General features: G+C 43.1%; 1 protein-coding gene across 2 annotated transcripts in view; it reads left to right on the plus strand.

The window, feature by feature from the left end:
* The window catches only part of foxp4 (forkhead box P4), a 110,615-nt gene that overhangs the window by 87,265 nt on the left and 7,325 nt on the right, over nucleotides 1-16,025 (plus strand). For both annotated transcript variants that reach the window (XM_081607263.1, XM_081607264.1), the window contains exons 9-16: nucleotides 1,354-1,452; nucleotides 5,378-5,465; nucleotides 7,849-7,932; nucleotides 10,093-10,318; nucleotides 10,537-10,613; nucleotides 10,697-10,798; nucleotides 14,205-14,326; nucleotides 14,870-14,936. In XM_081607263.1, coding sequence (XP_081463389.1) covers nucleotides 1,354-1,452; nucleotides 5,378-5,465; nucleotides 7,849-7,932; nucleotides 10,093-10,318; nucleotides 10,537-10,613; nucleotides 10,697-10,798; nucleotides 14,205-14,326; nucleotides 14,870-14,936 — 865 coding nt within the window. The remainder of the gene's footprint in view (nucleotides 1-1,353; nucleotides 1,453-5,377; nucleotides 5,466-7,848; nucleotides 7,933-10,092; nucleotides 10,319-10,536; nucleotides 10,614-10,696; nucleotides 10,799-14,204; nucleotides 14,327-14,869; nucleotides 14,937-16,025) is intronic.

Below are 16,025 nucleotides of genomic sequence, written 5' to 3' on the forward strand. Positions count from 1 at the left end.
GTAACTGGACTCCAACATTTTCCCTTATTGAACTGAGAGACTGGACTTGGACTTGTGAACATCTCTGTCTGGAAGTGAGGTCAGAGTTGAAGAACAAGCACGATGTAGCTGAACAGTGTTGTACTGCAGCTGCAGTGTTCTGCTGTAGGTCCGCTTTGTGAGGCAGAATCACAAAGAGGGTAGCACTGCTGTGCTAGCCTGCTAAGCTAATGCATGGTTGATGTGGAGGACAATGTGGTTAGCAGCAGTTTGTCATGTCTGCTGTCTGAGCTGCTTCTGAGCTGACTCAAGCACAGCCAGCGCAGAGACACTCTCCCACAAACACACTGCCGTTTTTCTCCAGACTGAACATCTGATCGGGAAGAGGGAGAAAGTCAGGCCGGGAGACATGTTTCCATCTGTGAGACAAATGGTTTTTGTTAGACATCCTTCTGATGTTGATTTGGGAGAATCCCCATCCCAGTCATCATACACACCTACTCATTTGCACAAAGCACACACGTATACACACGCACGCACACGCGCACACACACACACACACACTTCCAAAGTCATGTAAATAAATGTGGAGACAGCCGTCGGAGGCACTGGTCCAGGTCTGAACCACATCTGCTACCGGACCTGCCGCGCACACATGCACAAACACACAGTTATTGCATTTGTCCAAACCAAACCTGGCCTAGTCTTTCATCGTCGCACTCGCTTGGAAGCACACACACACACGGTCGCGCGCACGCACATATGTGCTCATAAAGTTTAATACAAGCACGCACACGCGCACACGCACACGCACACACACACACACACACACACACACACACACACCCACACACGCACACACAGACTCGCCACAAAAGAGCAACCAGCAAATGACAGCAACCACCACCAATCAGTCATGGCTGGTTGGTCCTGTGCCGGCTCCATGTCAGCTCCTGAAACAGTAGAAGACACACCAACACTAATATACAAACACACGTGCAAAACACACACCAAAGGCAGGGGGATAGGTCATGGACTTCAGAATGCGCCTCTGAGGTTGTTGGACCAATTCCCTTATTTTATGCCTGGCTTCTGTAACTAACCCCCACTTTGGTCTGTCCTCCTTCCCTTGCTCTTGGCTCGAAAATCTGCACCAACTAATCACAGCTAACCACACTCAGATGGCTGCACCAGTGCACGCTGCTGTTGCGTTCACATATTGCATGCATGTGTTTAATAAAGTGACTAAAAATAATGTTTCGATATGTCTTATACAATTGTTTCTGACCTCAATTGGTGTGTGGAGATTATGCACGAAATGCAACATCTGTCACTGACCCTTGCTGACGTCTCGTTTCATGTGTTTGTCTGCAGTCATGAGGAGCTCAGCAGCTCCCATCCCCTCTACGGTCATGGAGAGTGTAAGTGGCCAGGCTGTGAAGCACTGTGTGAGGACATGGGACAGTTCATCAAGTGAGTCACAAGAAAATAACGTACATGACTATCCATCTGTCCTGTGTTTTTTTTTTTTTTCTTTTTGCAAAGCTCATATTTAAGGCCTGACCATATCTCACATAACTTAATTGTAAGCTTTTTGTATAAACACCTAAAAGTGACTGGAAAATATGGAAACTCAATTCTGAAAAGAAATTATGCAATTATGACATTGCAGATTAGTAGGATATTTCTTTATTGAATGAGATCGCTGCTGTTTTAATATTTCTAAAATAAAAATTAACAATGATAACAAAGATCACAAATCAATTTATATTAATTTTCACCTAAAGGTTATCAAAACAGTAATGTATTTTCTGTTGAAAAAAATCAAACCATTTTAATAATTTATCTATGAGGGACAGGCAATATGCTATGGTATTTCTTGTAATAATAAAAGTGATGACATTTAAAAAAAAAATCCATTTCACTCTTATTTGGTAAAGATTGTAGATAGCACTCTGAACCTATTTTTAAATGGATTACTTTAGACCTCAAGTTACATGAAGTACAACTGCATTGCTAAACGATACACAATAATTGCATTTGATCATATATTTTTTAAGTTATTAACGTTTATTACTGCTCTCATAAAACCAACAGTGGAACACAAAACTACAAATTGTTGTTATTGACAGCAGTTGTAGCGTATAAAATTTACAAAAATCACCATGCGGGGCTGTTACCAGTAACTAATTCTTCATAAAAAAATAAAGAATAAAAAAAACATAATGGTAAACAGTATGATAATTGTGCCTCTCTGTTATCTGCTATGCTTGTAGACTACAGCAATAATACCAAGCATATCAACCTGAAATTAATCATAATAGATGTTACTGTTTGAGGATCTTTGTAAAAACAATAAATACACTGAAAGAAAAATGTTAGCAAGAGGATTTGTAAATAGGTCATACGCCTTAGTTTTCAAATGAAAAAATTATAATTTGAAGATCTCGCATAAAACAAATGATTTGGAATCTTATATCCTGGTTTAATTTACAAATTAGGTTTAAAAGGTAAGACGAAGAGTTAAATTGAATTCGGTTTTGGACTATACGCAATTTATTTTCAAATGCATACAACTTTTTATTTTAATTTAGTTGATTTTTGACTAAAGTCCTTTTGGTACAAATCACGAAAGTTCACACTTGCCGTTTGTAAAGCTTGCAGTAACTTCAGTTCTCTCCTGGTAGCCAAAATCTGTGTTTAAGTTAAAACTTCACCCCAGTAAGTGGTGCACGTCAGTCATAGAAATCTCTGTGGAGTTCTGCATTTTCCTGATTTTCTTTTGCTCATCTTTTTCAATCTGTTGCATCACATTTGCTCTGAGGCACGTACACGTATCCACACACACGCACACCTACACGCACGCACAGATACACGCACGCAGACGGGCACAAACACAACGGTACACGACGTTGCTTGTCATGTGTATAGGTTCTTTGTTTTCTAAAGATTCTTTGAGTATTTTCAACAGACTACCATATTCATTTATTTATTTATTTTAGCTTTGTTTTTAAACACATTTTGCAAAGATGAAATATTTTCTGTTTTTTTTCTCGTCCGCCATGTCATTTTCACATTTGGAGATATATTGCACCTCCTCCTCCTCATTGGTGCACTGGACTTCCCCCCTTGGCACAGAGGCTTCTAACGAAAGGCCTAACAAGCCTCTTAATGAAGCCCTACACAAACTTACACTCATTACCAACTTGGGGTTTGTAGTTGTTTGAACAGTGAAAATATTAATAAGCAAGAGTGATGAAATGAGTATTCATACACACAATCACAGGGGTGTGCGGGGTGACGCCAATGGCATTGGACAGTCGGATCAAAGCTTGCTTGCAGGCTGGGAAAGTTTGGAGAGGAAAGCTGTTGTTTGGTGTCTCATTTCACGTAGCCCGGGGGCAGATGGAAGGAGAGCAGTCGCTAAAGCGAAAGAGCATGCATGTGTGTGTGTGTAAGAAGAGAGATGGAAGAAAAAAAAAACAGAGGCAGCGACAGATAATGCCGTCAGTCCAACAGCGAGCTCCCTCCCAGCAAGCCTTAGTCATCGCCCCAGGAGGGGAAAAGGGTAGAGCGGAAGAACAGAGGAGGGAGACGCTCCACTGTTTCGGGTCTTTCTTCTCTTCTATTCTCTTTTCTCTGCCCACCATCCTCCTACTCCTCCTCCTCCTCTTCCCTGTCCTCTGGTATAATACTCTGGCTGTGGTCGCCAAAGCTGGGTGTAATGTGGGTTAAAGGCTTGTCTGCCAGCACTCAGAGGAGTAAACAGAGCCTCTTTGTCGGGACAAACTTAAAAAAAAAAGAAAGAAAAAGAAGCAAAAAACTGCTACTGTTTATGACCCGGCTATAGAGAAACAGAAAGAGAGAGAGAGGGGATGGGAAGGGGCAGAGTTAGCTGGAATATGTGTGAATCATAGGCATTTTGGGGAGTTACAGGAGGGAGGGGGGAGGAAGAGAGTGGGCAGAAGTGTGAGTGACGAAGAGGCAGAGAGAGCTCCACGGAGGGGCTGGAGAGGGGGGTTAGAGAAAGAGAGACGGGGGTGAGCTCATGTTTTTGTTATTATTATCATGCACTTGTGTTGAGCCATCTATCTGCCTAGATTAGTCGTGCCATGACATCATTGTTTTTGTTTCATCTCGAGTCTTTGCCTCGTGTTGGAAAACTTCTTACTTTCTCAGACGTTCACACACACACCCATAGTACCATCTGTTACACACGTTAAAATATTTTTTTACTAATACTCTGATCAAAGAAATATGGCACGTACCTCAAACACAAACACAAGTAAAACAAAAGTGTTGTAAAAACACACACACACACAAATAACACTGAGAACTGTGAGAGACTATTCAAATCACTTGGATTTGTATTTACACAGATCACAGCCACAAACTGGTTTTTATGAAACCTAAGAAAAATTAAACTTGGATTTTCAATGTTTTTTTCTGAGAATATCTGAAAAGTGAGGCAGGCGGACTCCTTAGTTTTCAGAAGTCAACAGAGATTTGTTAGTGGACAGAGTTGGATAAACAGTTTGATGAAGACCAAGTAGAGTTCCCGGCCTCTAAATATCTTAGAGATCAGTCCATCATCTAAAAACTGCCTGAGCTTGAGCTGTTTTAAAGTCAATAGGGTAAACATTATTTAACGCAAATTCATAAAACCGCCGCAAATTCATAAACTTTTCTTTCCTCTTCAACTACAACACTACTTTTCGCTGGCCTATCGCTGAAAATGTATTGAAGCGTATGCTTATGACGTGAAAAAATGTGGAAAAGTTCAGGTCGTATGAATACGTTTGCAAGGCACTGCGTACCGACGCTCCCCGCCGAGGCTGCGGCAACCTGTGAATAACCTTGGCGATGACAGAAGGAAGACTGGGAGGAGCACACTGGGAAAGATCAGGAGGTCCCAATTCCTCCCAGATTCGAGGAAGCAAACAGCGGCACCATTTCCACACGCAGACGCACACTGAAGACACAGCAGCGTTAATAAGAGAAGTTTTGCTAACAGAGAGCCTTAAGATAAGGCTGTGTGAGATAACATATGAGCTCATATCCAGGTGGTTGTCTTGGACCGTGGCCCCAATGAAGTGCACACACACACACACCCGCACACACCCACACACACACACAGCACAGCTGCTGCGTCCGTCGCTAGACAAAATGAACCTCTGAGATTAGGATTTATTTTTACAGCGCTGAAGCAGCTCATAACTCAGTCTAAATAAAATCGAAGCACCTGAGATTACTTCCTGCTTCATTCATGAGACCTGAACCGATACGACAATAATCCTCTGGACTTAAAAGTCTTAAGCAGTGGTTTTATATTTGCAGGAAAAACTAAGTTGTTATATTTATCCTCTTCTTCTCTCTCTCTCTCTCTGTCTACCTTCAGGCACTTGAACAACGAGCACGCCCTAGATGACCGCAGCACTGCTCAGTGCAGAGTCCAGATGCAAGTAGTTCAGCAACTGGAGATACAGGTGGGTACCACACAAGCACACAAAAACACACACACAACACTAACATAACATTCCATCACTGACGCACAGAGGCCTAATTTTCATACGCTCACAAACAATGTCATGAAGACTGTTCTAGCCTGTCAGTGGCAGAAACTTGTCTTTGGCGGGGCAGAGTTTATGGAGAGCAGCGGAGCTTGTAATTTAAAAGGAGCAGTCAGCAGGGAAGCTGCCATCGCCGCTCCAATTATAAAGCTTCTCTGGTCACCAGCACCAGAGGGGGAGGAGGGGAGGGAAAAGACACAAGCAAGACGTGGAGGCCTGGGCCACGAGGAGATTTTCTTAGCGATTCACGCGTGCAGCACTCATAAAACGTCCGAATAATGCTACAGAGAAAAAAAGCAAAGATCAAAACGATACCGTTCTCTGAAGAGTGGCAAAGTGGAAAACACTGTTGCAGTTTCCTGAATGCAGGAGTCGCATAGCTGAAGGTGTGCGTGTGTGCGCATGTGTGCATGTGTGTGTGTGTCATCAGTGTTGTGCCAGTTCATCCCTAACTACAACCGGTTCTGAATCCAGCTCTCGGAAAGACTGAATTGATATTTGTACGTCATTCATTGCACAAACACTCTGAACGGGATCCCATTCAGTTTTTTTCATAAATTATTTTTCTTATGAAATAAACAAAAACATATAGTTTATGGTGACACGCAGCACTTTGCTCGCATAGGATTTAGACTCAGGCAGGAGATAGAGTCACCCAAATGAGTCTTAAATTATAAGAGGGAGAATGGCTAAAATATGTCCCAAGAGGAACCGAGGGGAAAATGAGTGATCAAAACAGTCGCAGGGAAACACAAGAGTCAGTGGAGCTACAACTAAACACAAGGACGCATTAAAGAAACACAGACCTCCAGAGCATCATGACAGCTTGCTTACGTCTGTTTAATTCTCTCCTGTTTACACGAGCTGTAAAGTTGCTCTCATTTACATATTTTCCCTGCTTTTCCAGCCAAAAAGCAAATTGAAAGTGATCCATTTAGACTATGTTTTTAAGTGCGAGCGGCTTTAATGCACTTCAAGGTTGAAATTAGTGCTTGATAAAACCCAGGCTCTGTCTTAACATGCCAACTTGCAAAATTGTCGCTCAGAAACAACAACAGAGTGACAACATCTGCACTGTTTTCTTCAGATATTCAATCCTGTGCAATGGCTAATGAGCAGGACTTAGCAAAGACAGAAAGCACTATGTTCATCTCTGCTGGGCCTGGACTCACTCCTTGTCGGCAAACAGGCTCCTACACACCAACGCCAGGAGCAAATTGCAAATACTATTGCTCAAAAAAATCTTTCTTGCTTTCTTGAAGTTGAGGGAGAAAGCCTTCAGTTTATCTAATTAGATTCGGAGCTATGAGAGAGAAAAAAAAACCTACCGGATAAATAATGGGCCTCTGCAGACACAAAGTAACAGCCTGAACCGAGTAGCAGTCACCAAACTTGACATTTGAGGAGAAATATTGCCACGCCTTTCCGTGAAGAAAACTACGGTTTGTGCTTGAGGTATAAAGGTAAATATTTTTCAAGCATATCTGTCTTCATGTAAGAGCTTATTTCCTGCTTTTCATAGAAGAATAGATCTAGAAAGCTGAGCTCAGCTCAACTTTATCATGCAAAAACATTACATTCAAAGCTCTACAAAAAGTTAACACCAGTTTGAAGGCTTTTGTGCACAACTGAGTGTGTGCGTGCGTGTGTGTGTGTGTGGGCTGTCCAGTTTTATGGTCAGCTTTTGTGTTTGCAGCAGTGGTAAACATCGTTTAGCCGAGCCCCTGAAGCCACAGCCAGGGAACGCAAAGTGACAGAGAGGCAGCTGGTGTCACATCACATCAGGACAGCCGTCCCTCCCTCTCTCACTCCTTGACATGCCGCTTCATCCCTCGGCCGTCCGCAGGACGCCCGCCGCTCCCACGCCACACACAGAGCACATCCAGACACAGGACGGGCATTTTGTTTGTTTCTCATATTCAGACAGCGACGCACATCTCCGAAGCGTGGGAGGAAGTTGCGGGTGTTGTTTGTTCTTTATTGTACTTTGTGACCATAAAAAAAATAATTAAACGGCGTACACAGAAAGAGGCCTCGGCATCTCCACAGGCTACAGCGGTACCCCCATTATACAGCCGTTAACAAAGTCAAACGGGGGCGAGCGCGTTTTCGGGGGCCGGAGGGAAGTGTGTGAGAGAGAGCTGCGGGTTGCTGAGGCGCCTCGCTCTCATGTTCGCCACTTTGCCTGAGGTGTAATTGTATTTGTAATTCTGTGTCAACACCGCATTAAATCAATCTGAGGATAATGAAATGAGATGACATGTATTTTTTTATTTTTTTTTCCGATTGCGTCTTGCAGCTGGCGAAGGAGAGTGAGCGACTTCAGGCCATGATGACCCACCTGCACATGCGCCCCTCAGAGCCAAAACCTTTCAACCAACCTGTGAGTACACGCCGACACCCCACGGTCCAGATTTCAATGCAAACGCATTTGCTTCCCCTGGATGGGACTTGACGATTCATCTGTGCCTCTCTTGCTTGGTGGCTATGCCCCCTATTGTTCAGTGAGGGTTAATGTGGCATTTCTAAATCATAAAAAGCCTTTTGTCCTGCCTTTCACTCCATTTTTCATCTTTTTATAATAGTCTATTTTATCACCTGAAAGTATATTCCTGTGGAAATCATGCCCTTACATTTCTCTGGAATCCACAAATGGGGTCTTACATTTTGAGTCTGTTTTAGTCGTTTAAACTGTGTGGAAGTCGGGATGCAATTTCTCCAAGCGACTCTTTCGCTGCAAGTCAACCGAATGCTGCCAAATATCACACAGATTTTGCAAGAATCTTGCGCGCGTTAAAGTGCATCCACTGCAGTTGGTTGGCAAGGCTGTTATTAGGAACCTAATGAATATTTCATTATTCAGATTGACGAGGAGTCTTATTAAAATATGAAGATGTTGAAATTAATTGTCAATTAGAGCCAGAGTGTCTTAATTCGAGAATATAAACGAGCGCAGCTGAGTGGCGACGTGTGTGCGCACGTGTGACCGTGCGACTGGATGATGTGTTGATCACAAGGGGATCAGCTGCCATTATCATCTAATGGGAAATCAGGAAGGAGGCGTGTTCTGTCGCCACTGGAGACGGGCCTCGGGGTCAGGGATTGGAGGAGGAGGGGCAGAGGAGGAGCGTCAGGAATGGAAACAAAGCTTGGCCTCAATTAACAGTGTTCGACTGTTGCTGTGGTGATGAGCCGGGGTTGCAGCTTTAATGAAGTACCTGTTAAACAGCCCCGCCCCCCTCCAGTCAGCTTAAATGGTACGGAGAAGGGGTCAGAGGAAATAGGAGGTGATTCACACATTTTACATAAATCTAGACAACACACACACACACACACACAGTGGTTTTAATTAGTTCTAAACTAGAAGCCCTGCAACGCCTCTCCCAGAGAGACTGGGAGTACTGGTTCCGTGTGTGTCTGTGTGTGTGTCTTGGGCTCTGCCTAATTGGGCCGAATTGGTCCGTGAAGGCTGCGCCACCGCAAAGTGCATGTGTATGTTCCCCTTCCTACAAACATACTGTCATGTGGTTTTGTTTTTGTAAGCTCGGGGTTAATTGCAGCCTGTGCTGTGTGTGTGTGTGCGGGTGTGTGAATATGTAGGTATGAATACACGAACATGTTCAGAGAGTGCAAATCCTTGCTGCCGTTGATAGGGCCCCAAATTTCCAGGAAGTGCTTGAGGCCCCCTTTTTTAATCTGAGCTTGCATTCGATGAAGTTATTAGAATAGATGGATTCATTTGAAACATTGAGGACTCCTGCTTTTCTCAGAATTTGCATCATTTCTGCATTTTAACAAAGGAAGATAAGGGGAACTAAGTGAAGAATTACATGTGGACAAGCTTCCATCGTGACCGACAGGCGATGTGTTTTGAACAGGATTTAATTTAAAAAAAACTGCTTTAAATTTCCACACACGTTGAGATCTTATCAGTTATGTCAAGGCATCTTGACAAAGTCTTCGTATTCGTACCTCTTGAACTTTTTCAAGTGCGATTTCATGATGGCCGCTGTGTCACTCTGAAACGTAACATTGCCACCGCCATGCTTATCATGGCGATGAGGTTTTCAGGATGATGTGTGTGTTCGTTCTCTGCCACACATAGCGCCAATAAAAAAATCATTGTAGAAGTGAAGCATCTTTTGCTGCCCTGCTGAAGAAAAGCATTCCCACAGCATGATGCTGCCACTGTGTTTCATAGTGGGAATGTTTTTCTCCATTTACGCATCTTTGCTCTAAAGGTAGTTCTCTCTCTTGAATGGAATAACGTTATTCTTACCGGATTTGCAGAGTGCACAAAGAGTTTGAAAGCCACGTACTATTTCCCTTCCTTATTTTAAACGAAGTGATATTTTATCTCGGTTTAATCACATTCAGAAGCTTGTAGTTGCAATCAGACATTTGGCTCCTTTAGGTAACTTTTCTGTGCTGAAAGAACTTCACAGCTCAGTATTGCTTTTGTGATTATGGTGGGGAAAACAAGGAACTCTCCCTTCTAAATATGAACCCAACATATTCTCTCGGTTTCTCGTCCCTTTTCCAGCTGAACCTGGCTTCCAGCGGCTCCCTGTTAAAGAGGGACAGCGATGCCTACCCAGAGGGTCTACCCCACCCTCCCACCTCAGCCGCCACCCCAATCACGCCACTGCGCCAGGGACCCTCCGTCATCAGCTCTTCCAGCCTGCACACACACTCCCACTCCCACAATCACCCGGTTGGCCCCATACGTCGGCGCAACTCTGACAAGTACTGCACCCCTATTGCCTCAGGTAGACACCAATAACGAACCTCTTTCTCGTGTGTGTTGTTTTTGTTTTTGTGCCTCAGAAATCTCTTACTGTTTTGAGAGATAGTGTTTTTTTTGTGTTTTTTTTTTACTAATTATTTTGTACTATTTCTTAAACAAAACCCTTAAACTCTTGTGTTAAAAGTGTTTATCATCTCTTGGCTGATCCAGTTTGTTGTCTTGTGTTTTTTTCCTCTTCAGAGCTCGCTCAAAACTGTGAGTTCTACAAGAACGCTGATGTCAGGCCTCCGTTTACTTACGCCTCTCTCATACGTCATGTAAGCATCGCCCACTTATCTGCCGCACAATCCCTCTGTCTGCGTCCTCCTCTGATGTCCCACATCTTTCAATCTTTCTCCAGGCCATCCTGGAGTCCCCAGACAGACAGCTGACTCTAAATGAGATCTACAACTGGTTTACACGAAAGTTTGCATATTTCAGGAGAAATACTGCCACGTGGAAGGTAAGGTCGTCATATGAATAGTTTTTTTTTTTTTTTTTTTTTTTGTTATCTCATCTCACATTCCTTAAGTAAAAAAGCTGAGTTTATTTTTTATGTGCATTCGTAATCTTTTCTATTATCATCTTGGAGTTGAGCAATTTGTTCTCCAAAACGGAGTATTTATTGATGGAAAAAGTAAATCACACAGTGCCAAACTGTTTTGAAGTTGTTTAAATGATGCGGTAGATTAGCAGAGCTACACTCAGTAACAGAAGGTTTGGGTTGCGGCTTTCTTTGCAGTAATATTTTGACAAAAAAATAAATTGTGGCGTTCAACACGGCTGATTAAAATGGCATCGCTGAAAAGCAATTATGGTCCGCGCTTGTGAATATTTCTCACTTTCAGACCCAAACTTGCCTCGGCAGCGTACACAGTGGAAAGAGTATTTACAACCCCTGAACTATCATGTGACAGGCCAAGAAGTGGTGAATAATTGTGAAAGCGGAGGGAAAGCATTCTTCTTTTTCAGCCCTGAATGAAATTCATTTCAAACAGTTGTCTTAAAATTTCACTAATTGGTGCTAATTATTAAACTGACTTATAATCCCCACTATTCTCAGGATGAAACAGTGGAGGCAGAATCACGGTGCTTTTCTCCAGCAGTGATAGGGAAGCTGGTCAGTTAATGGGAAGTTGTACAAAGCTAAAAACAGGCCAGTGCTGGATTAAGACCTGCAAAAAAAAGCTCCACAGACTATGGCAGATAGTCTGTGGAGACTATCCACAGAACTTTTAGTAGAGCAACGATCTTAAACATACAGCCAAAGCTTTGATGACTTGGTGTCAGAATGGCTTAGTCAAAGTCCAAACCTAAAATCCATAGCAGGACCTTTTTTTTTTTTTTAGCTTTTTTGGAAAGGCGCAAGGTAAAAATTTAAGTCTCCACATAGTAAAATGTCAAAATCAGTAAAGACATACCCCAAAATGCTTTTCTGCTCATGTTTAAAAAAATAAAATAAAATAAATAAATATATATATATATAAAAATTACATTCAAGCTTGTGCAAAATAAAAAAAATAAAGAGTTAAAGGTATAAATACTTTTTCAATGCTTTTTTTGGACAGTAAAACTCCACTAGTCACCTACAACACCTTAGGACTGCGGACACAATGTTTGTGACCACGCTGAACTTTCTTCCCTTTAACCTTATATGTAACACAAACGCTAGATGAGTAACATAAGAGGCGAAGACAGCAGGCTTCTTAAACTGGCTCTGACAAAGACGGGATGAGGAGGACGGTGGAAGGAGGGCTGCTGCAGAGGTGAAGAGACAAAGGTTCCAGGAATATCTTTACCCCCTCATCTGACTTTTATGAATTTTAACTATTAATGCCCGGGCTCTGTTTCCTCCTCCATCCGTCTGGAGGACCTTTAAATATAGTCCCGGCATGGCTTTATGTATTTATGTAGCAGCCCGATGAGTCAAATGGGGCCTCAGAGATGTATGTCCTTTAATAAGTCGTTATATTTCATGAGCAGAGCGATGGTGTCAGGCGGTGGAAGTCACCAATCGGAGACAGAGAGGGACAGAAATGAGGAAAAGATGAGAGAGAGGGAAGGGGGGGAGACGGGCATAAATGAGAACAGACTTTCAACTCTTATTGTAGCCAGTTGAAGTTGTTCTTAGTAGTAGAGTTTGTTTTTAAGGAAATAAAAGCCTCTGGTGTTTTGCCAAAGTACCACTTGTGTACAAAGATGAGATATTTGGAAAGTAATGATATAAAGAGAACCACACAAAATTATTATGAAGGAAGAAGATTATTTCCTATCTTCTTCCTTGTCTGTCTGTCTGTATGGATGACTGTGCATATGGTCAACATTAGTTGTGGGTACGTCAACAAATCTGCCTTATTTGAAATGCGTGTTCTCTTGCTGCTCCAGTTTTTCAGTGAATTAAGAATTGATTGATATTCTGGTTAACTCAAAAATAAAAAATGGAAATAAACACTTGTATTAATTTTGTAGGAATTGTTAGTGTTGCCAATAATTGCAGCACTTTATTCCTTCCTGTGTTGTATTCTTCGGTTCTATTCTTCCTATTTCCATCCCCCTTTTCTATTCTTCATGCCTACTTTCCTGTCGTCTTCCTTCTTTGTGTCCTTTCTTCTATCCCTCTGTCCTTTCTCTCTTTCTGTCTCATTCTTCCATATTTCTCTGGGTTCCACATTTAAAGCCCACCCACTGTAGAAATATTCAGCAAGAAGTTATTGTGGACTTTAGTATTTCATATTTTAAAATAAGTATAAGGGACTGAAATCTCTGGAAAGTTGTGTTTGGAATAGTGTGAAAGTTTATTAAAAGTATAGAATCGATGCAGGTTTGATTTAAAATTGTATAGGTGTTTGCTCACCTATACATTCCTTTTATAAATGTCGAATTCTACCTGCACACACGTGTTGTTCGTTGTCCATCCCACAGTCCAATCAAATCACCAACTTCCTGTGATGGTCACTCGCTTGTGGTATTAAGATCAACAGCCCTGAAACAAATGAACCCAGTTCCATTTTTCTTGTGTTGCTGTTCAAGCTTTCCTCTAAAATTCCTGCCTCCTGTTGTCGCCCCACACCCCCACCCTCCGCCTCTCAGCCCAGAAGGGAGTGGAGATGAGTGGCACATGTGCTGTGACCCACTGTAAATGACTGCTAATGTTTTAACTGGGAGAATTAGGCTTTCATCACGGAGACGAATGCAAATAACAGTGCAATAGCACCGGTGTCTGGTGTGTGTTTGTGCTGTTGTGTGCGCGCGTGTGCGCGTGTGTGTTTGCACTGTCAGGGTGGCAGGCGGAGATTGGGGTCAGACTCATTTACAAAACTTAGCATCACGGCTTGGGGGGTGGGGGTGTTGAGGGGATGTGTGCGTGAAGGAGGGGGGGGGGCGAGGGTTCCTCCTCTGATTATGGCTGTGTGTAATTATGTGTGTGCGCGCAAGCCGCTCTCTGTGTATGCCCGTGTGCGTGTGTGTGTGTGTGTGTAATTACGGCAAAGAGTGATGCACGCCTGGCCTGTCCCTCCCTCTCGGCTTAGAACAGCGTGTCAGAGAGAATATGCAGGATTTAATTATAGACGAATTAAAATTGGTAATGAAATTGGGCATGAACAAACTACAAATAGCAGATGAAAAGGGAGGCCTGTCCCTGGGGGGCTGAGACGAAGATAGCGGTGTGCCTGCCTGCTTTCCTGCCTGCTTGGCTGTCTGGGTGTGTATGTGTGTGTGTGTGCTGATGATGACTGATTAGAAACAATCCCAGATAAAATAACGCTTCTAGAAAACGCTCGTTTCATACCGGGCTCTGTTCGGGAAGCCACAGGAAAACCTACACAGTGGTGGGTGAAAAAAGTACAAAGTTTTTGTCATTTTTTCAGAACGCCGTGCGCCACAACCTAAGTCTGCACAAGTGCTTCGTTCGCGTGGAGAACGTGAAGGGGGCCGTGTGGACCGTGGACGAAGTCGAATACCAAAAGAGGAGACCACCAAAGATGACCGGGTGAGTGCGAAGCCGGCCGCTGCTGACGAGACTTTGAGGCTATGGGTGTTGGCACCATGATTGCCTAAAATAGACCTGCTAATGTTACCCAGAAGCCAACTCACAAATTACCTAGAGCAAAAGTGAGGCAAGGAGGCTTCTGGCTTGTGATGTGCTTGCGCTGCGTGCGCCATACGTGTTTTTTTTTTTTTTTTCTTGTTTGTCGACACCATTTGTAAGCACCGGCGTGAGATGCAAGGAGGGAGAAAAACCTTGTTAGCGTGTGTAAACAGATGTTCCCCGCAACCATCGGGGATAATTACGCACACACACACACACACACACACACACACCTGCACGCCAGATATCAGACACTTTCACATGTCTGTTTCGAGCAGCTGTTTACACTCCGCCAATGTTTCTGTCTGTGGAGGATTTTGGAGGTTTGTCACAGTGTTTGATTGAGGTGACATCTTTTCACATGTGTGCACAATCTGTGCTTAAACGTCATTCCCCCTCCTCCCCCCCCGCTCCCTTTCCTTTTCTGTCTCTGGCTCTGTGCAGAAGTCCCACTCTGGTGAAAAACATGATTTCAGGCCTGGGTTTCGGATCCCTAAACGCCAGCTACCAGGTAACGCTTTGCATTCACTTGTGACTCTTTTCCTTTAGTTAATAATCAACATTCTTGGATTGTCTGACAGCGGTCTTGAGAAATAAGAAATTAACTTTTATTGTTTTTCAAAGTCTGCATAGGTAAGAAAAAAATACTTGGTGTGTAAAAAATATTTAGGTCTCCACACTTTAGTCCTTTTTCTAATATCCAGAACATGAAAAATAAAGCTTCCTGAAAACTATGGGCATTTCACATCGATTTAAATAGCTTTTACCTTTTCATCAGAGACCAACGTCTTTTTTTCATACTCATTGTTTTGGTTTTTGCACTACTGACATAGACCCCACAGGTAAATGTATCACTTTTGAGCCCTCTTATAGTGCTGTTCAACAATATTCATACCTCTTGAACCACAAACTTTTGCTCCTCCTTCACTACTTTGTGATGGTCTTCCACTCAAAATCCCTTTATCACTCTTCGGAACCAGAATTTGAGCGTTGTCTTGCTTGAAAAATTATTATAATTTTTTTTTTTAACGTACAGATGACCAAACCCAGTAAGGAAATGTTTTTCTACGCTGACATTCAGAATGTTTGACAAATTCACAGGAACTTTGATGTGATAAATGTATAAAAACTCTGAATCAAGGACACCAACATCAATTCCCTCTTATAATTAGCCGATTCCCTAACTGCGCTCAGGTCGGCTGCCTCCACCCCCACATCAGCTTTCCACTCTCTTGCCCCATCTCGCAATGCTCCCAACCTCCAACCGGCGCGCACATCTCGATCGCCTCACCTTGGTGCAGGCACCGAATGCACTTTAGCGACTGGGATGATTTATAGCGTCAAGTAGTTGTCAATTAAGGTTACTGCATAAAATTATTGCCTGCCCCAGAAAACCCACCTCTGAGCCAGAGAGAATTCCTTTTGTCTTTCTTTTTTTTTCCCCCTCTTCTGCATGAGAAGGGGAGGTGGTGTGAGCCTCTCAGCCGGCGTCCAACCTGTCTGATCCAGCGTCTGGATGCGAGTCTGCAGAATGAGGACCAAAGCTGCTCTTGTTGGCTCTGTTGTTGTTGCCTTCTGCAGACACAGATGTTGCACTTAT

This window comes from Poecilia reticulata, chromosome 5 (genome assembly GCF_904066995.2).
Source record: "Poecilia reticulata chromosome 5, P_reticulata-male-v2, whole genome shotgun sequence".
Lineage (NCBI taxonomy): Eukaryota > Metazoa > Chordata > Actinopteri > Cyprinodontiformes > Poeciliidae > Poecilia > Poecilia reticulata.